The 5606-nt window shown below is 43.3% G+C and overlaps 1 protein-coding gene across 1 annotated transcript in view; it reads left to right on the forward strand.

The window, feature by feature from the left end:
• Positions 1 to 5606, forward strand: part of PACRG (PARK2 co-regulated) — a 194474-nt gene that overhangs the window by 46586 nt on the left and 142282 nt on the right. The window contains exon 2 of the mRNA XM_015560024.1: positions 5416 to 5550. Within this exon, the coding sequence (XP_015415510.1) occupies positions 5416 to 5550 (135 nt within the window). The remainder of the gene's footprint in view (positions 1 to 5415; positions 5551 to 5606) is intronic.

Genomic DNA, 5606 nt, shown 5'->3' on the forward strand with positions numbered 1-5606 from the left:
CACACTCAAGGGGCCAAAGAGCCGCAGGTGGCCTGCGAGCTGCAGTTTGCGGACCATGGCCCTAGGGAACAAGGCATAACTTCCGTCAAGTAGGAGAGGGAAGCCCAGTACTGAAGGGCTCTAATTTTTTAAATTGGAACATTAGCCTTTCCACTCCCGTGACTCTCTGCATGTACCGATCTTCCTCATCCTCCTGATCTGAAAACTATATGTTGTTTGTGTACTTTCTTTTCATTATCATCATAGGACAGTGCTAATTTAAATGTAACTTGTTACAGTATTCATAATACTAGCTTTAATTTTTATTTATGCTACTCATATTTAAACTAGTCTCTGCAAGCACATTAGATTAATTTATTTCATTTTAACTATTGTACAAGCCTTAGATTTTAGCAAAATTTCCCCATTTATACAAGTGAATTTCAAAATACAAATGTGGGTTTCGCTATGAGAGGTTTTACATAGAAAGGAAATATGCATTTGGTCTCATTGGTAGTGAATTTTCAGCTATGAAAATTATGGTAATAATTGGTAATTATTTAGATCTAAGAAATATACAGAAAATGCAGGCAAATTAATTCTGATTTAATAATAACAAAGGTGATAAATAGACAAACCGACTTCTCTGATAATTCTAATGATTAATATCGACAGAATTCAGGTTCATAGGAAATTACAATGTATTTCTGCCTGGTTCAGCTGAAACATAGAGGCACTCTGGAAGGCTAAGTAACATTTTCTAACGGAAAGGAGCAGTTTTAAAAGGAGCAAGGGTTTTTCTTCGAGCGTTCAGAGTTCGGCACATCTTTCTGCGCCATTAAGTACCTTCTCACTTCTATAGGAGATTGTGGGGATATTCCTCCCTCTTCTTCTACGTGACACCTACCTTGAGGATGAGATGCCTGAGTGGCCCTGTGTCTCCAGAAGCACCAAGCCCAGGGACTTGGAGATACATGTCCATTACCTTTTTCAGGGTAGAGATGATATCGGTAGGACCGATTCTTGAGCCAATTTCTTAACTCTGCTTCTAATAAATACTGTTGTTTTTGTGTCCTTACGTTCTGAAATGCACATTGATAAGTTTCTAACACTGAAAAACATATACGTTCCTTTTCCTGGCCCTTTTAGTTATAAATATGTCTTCTCTTCTAAAATCCATTCTGGTTCTGTGATTAAATAGTCTCTGAATTCAAGTATTATGCCTATTGACATTCTTTTATGTCCCCATTTTCAGTTACCATTGACTTTCCCCTCCATTAGCAGTCACACCTTGATAGCAACTCAGACCTTGACCAGCCATAGGGCAGGAGGTTCCCACAGGGTAGGTGTGGTTTCACTTTCATGTCCCACTTACTCCTCAGGGCACAGTGGGCAGGCTTTCACCCCATCATGCCACTCTAGCTTTGTGAGTTTTCAGAGGACTTTCAGTTCTCTTCGTAACTGACCTCTGTGTATCATGTTTTAAACAGTATCCCTGTCATTCGCTGCTTTCTCTGACACCATCCTTTCCCCATTCTCTTGCCATCAACCCTATTCCCCCATAGAATCCACTTGCTATTGAATCTCCAGGTAATGGCCCAAGTTCTCAGACTTTTTTTTCACCATATACTCTCCCTTTGGAAAAGTTTAGCAATTTCCATAGATTTTTTTAAAAATATTTTTTAATTGATTTCAGAGAGGAAGGGAGAGGGAGAGAGAGCTAGAAACATCAATGATGAGAGAATCATTGATTGGCTGCCTCCTGCACGCCCCACATTGGGGATCGAGCTCTCAACCTGGGCATGTGCCCTCACCAGAAATTGAACTGTGACCTCCTGGTTCATAGGTTGATACTCAACCACTGAGCCAGGCCGGCGGGGCCCAATTTCCACAGATTTAGCCCTCAATTTCAATTACAGACAAACTTCACCAATAGCCTAGGATTCCTCCTCTCCTCCCAATAATCTCCATACAGATTGTGGCTTAATGGCCAAGTCTAATTGTCCTGCAGGCACTTCACGCCGAATGTGAAGAAGGGTGGGTTGTGGTTATTAGGAAAGGCTTCTTAGAAGAGATGAGATTTGTGCTGTCTTGAAGGTGATTAGGAGCTCTTCAGGAGAAAGCAGTGAGGGGCGAGGAAGGAGTACAAGTTGATGGAACAGCAACATCATGGCGACCAGAGAGCAGGGCAGGTCTGCGGTCCGCTGGTGTTTGGGTATGAATTAAGCTTGGGGTGCCTGCAGAGGAATGACTGGAGAGATCCCAGTCAGCTTGCACATATCTTTGTGTAGAGCATCAGTGGGAAATAATGTATGGGTTTTAAATAGATGAGAGATATGATTTAATTGGTCTATTAGAATATTCATCATATGGTTGACAGAGGAATGGTCTAGAGAAGATAAAGCTGGAGGCAAAAGACTTTCCTACAAATAATTTAAACCTTTAAACACTAAACAAATACAAATGGAAAACAGAGATGGTGAGATATTTGCCACAAATGCAACCAATGGTTAATATCTTTCAGTATAAAAAGGTCATACAAATTGATATTAATTTGGAAAATACATAAACATACGTTCACGAATGTAAGCATATGGCATTTGTACTAAAATGAGGAAACATCATCCTCATTTGTTAAACACAGTAATCCAAACCGAACAGAAGGAAGATGCTATGGACTGTGTTCCCTCACAGCTCATCTGCTGAAGTGATGGTGTTGGGAAGCGGGCCTCTGGGAGGCCACTAGGGTTATGAGATGACCCCATGGGGGTGGGGCCTCCGTGACAGAATCAGTGCCTCTAGCTCTCCTCGTTCAGTCAGCCATGTGCCTTAGCTATTTCCTGTTTAGATTTTCCCGACCCCAGTGACAAAGCTCGTTTTCTATAGAGGCAGAGGGTTGGGGCTCACATTGTCGCCAGCATTGGGGTTCTAGGGTTCCCTAAGACAGAAATCGAGAGGAAACCCAGAGAGATTTCCAGACAGATTTTCTTCAGTTCATGCTTGAGCGCCAGGGAGGCAGCACAGAGGAAAGGAAGGTGTCTGTCTGGCTCAGGGTCTGGCTCGGTTTGGCTGCTTTCATAAGCTGGGGGCAAGGTGGGTTTCTGCAAAAAGGTGGGCTTTTTGAAAAAAGGCGGGCTTGCAGAATTTTCCATTTCGGGTCGGTGGCTTCCTTTCCACCTGTGTTGCCTGGTATGTTCTTGCACCTGTGCTGTGGGAGCAAGATGGCAACAGCTCATTACGGCCACACTAGGGAGGTCACGTAGAGGTCACCTGAGCACGTGGGTCGAGTTGACACAGGCACTTAGAAGGGAGATAAATTCAGCCACCCCTGCGTTTTTGAGCAGGGAGTGGAGCGGAGGTGACATTTTGCCCTCAGCGTCTGAGCACCTGGTCTTAACGTGGCTTCGTGGACACCCCGTGTTTTCTAGTCCCGGGCCCAGGCCCCTGTGCTGCCTCTGAATCTCCTCCCTACTCTGTACTAATTCTGTGGTTTCTGCCGGGTCGTTGACTGTCTCTAAGCTTTGCTTTCCTTGTCTGTTTTGTTGAAACCAATGATGTTTATAAACAATGGACACAGATCCACAGACATTGTTATTTTCTATCCCCTACCCCCTAATGTCAGGCCTTGGCCACCTCATGCCTGTGAAGTTCAGACTCATCATCCTGACCCCGCATTCTCTTGACCAGCCATCCTGTGGATCTTGATGGGATAGTCCTTCCGAAATAGGTCACCCACCTCACGTGGGTTTTCCCTGCCCTCACTGTCACCCGTAGGGCCTGGCTTTGAAGGACTCCAGAGTAATCTATGTTTATTGAATATTTATTCACCTAAATATTCATATATGCTCTTGTTATCTTTTCTGGCTGTTACTAACAAGAACATTGCTGTCATAATGCTTTGTTCTGTCATTAAGTTGTTATATTGTTAAAGCTTCCTGGAATAGCTACCTGGTTGTATGAGCGGCCGCCGCATCTACCATTACAGTCAGATTCGCTTAGTGTAATATTTTGCAAGCAATTTCCTGGCCACTTGGTGCCCATAGGTATTGCGATAGTTCAGATGTAGTAAAACAATTACAGTCGGCCAATGGGGCAGACACTGGATTATAGTAGGTCCTACTCAGAAGCCTAGACTGATGGCCACACACTTGCAGGTCCTGGGGCTGCATTCCAGGGCCTGGGAGGCTCAGAGACGATGCAGCTCTCGCTCATCAGAGGCGTAACCAACGCGTTTTCATGGATCCAAATTTCAGGTTGAAACTGATGACAATAGGAAATCAATGTGCACTTTATTGTTTCAATCTTAGTGAGTCGGCTAAATGGGCCCATTAGAAGGACGTGGTGTAGATTCCCCACCTGAAGGGAAAAGGTGGGTTTTGTTGTTGTTTGTTTTTAGCAGCTTCAGTTATGCTAACAATAGAGCAGCTGAAAAGGAAAATTTCAAACTATATGATAAAGAATTTTCAAGAGCCTGAAATTCCTTCCTACTAATTATTATTAGTCCTGTGACCATATGACAGACTGTGACCTGAGTCCTACGTCCATTACAGCACATTCACTAAATGCATGTATGGACCTCTGGCATCTGGAATTGCCCCAAAGTGCATTCGATATGGTGGCTCCCGAGTGCATGAGATTTTATTAAAAGCTTTCTGCTGTGCCATCCACTCCTCCTAATTGGTTTAGGGATAGCCCCCACCCTTCAGGCTGGTCCTAATTGCATTTCTCCACAAACCTAGTTTGATTTATGGCTCCTTATTTGCCCTGCATTTTTAATAATAATAAATTGGAGTAAAATTCTGGAGACATTAAATAAAATTTACAGTGGTTGTTCTACAAACCGGGGGCTTCCAGCAGGATTCCTAACAGTAGTTTTGCTTGTTTTTAAAGGCGTTTAATCAAGTCATATCCTTCTGCGTGATTTCCAGTAATACTGTCTTCATTATGTTTCCAGTTATTTTTCACTGGATTTTTTTATGTACGAATTTTTAAATTACTTGGAATGTTGGAATGGATTGTGTAGAATATTAAGAAAATAGTATGATGTCCTTTTATAAAGTTGTGGATACATTTGTATTTAGAATAGAAAAAAATATAGCCTTTATTAAAAAATTTTAAACTAATGTTCAGGCTTTTCTTCCATATAAAATAATATTTTAAAGTGACATTTTCTAGGAATACTCTCTAAAGTAGCTTGAAATAAAGGAGACACTTAACAGTGATTATGAACCGTTCGTTTGTAGTTGTGAGGTTTCCTTTGTTCATTATTAGAAATCTGCTCGTTACCAGCCAGCATATTTTAGGCAGCCTGGGCCTTAAGAACAGCAGGCCTCGCCCTGTCTATGCCTCGCCCTGTATGTGCCTCGCCCTGTCTATGCCTCGCCCTGTATGTGCCTCGGTTTGGTTTAAAGTTGGATCCTGCTGTTTTCTCTGAAGGTGAAAGGCCCGCCCACGGCAGGTGCATTTAAGGAGAGACCGACCAAGCCCACAGCCTTCCGGAAATTTTATGAGCGCGGAGACTTCCCCATCGCCCTTGAGCATGACTCGAAAGGGAACAAGATCGCGTGGAAGGTAAGTCGGGGCCCGGCCGGAGAGCCGGCTGCGGGGACAGCGCCCGGTGCCCACGC

Source organism: Myotis davidii, unplaced genomic scaffold (assembly GCF_000327345.1).
Source record: "Myotis davidii unplaced genomic scaffold, ASM32734v1 scaffold1494, whole genome shotgun sequence".
NCBI classification, from domain to species: Eukaryota; Metazoa; Chordata; class Mammalia; order Chiroptera; family Vespertilionidae; genus Myotis; species Myotis davidii.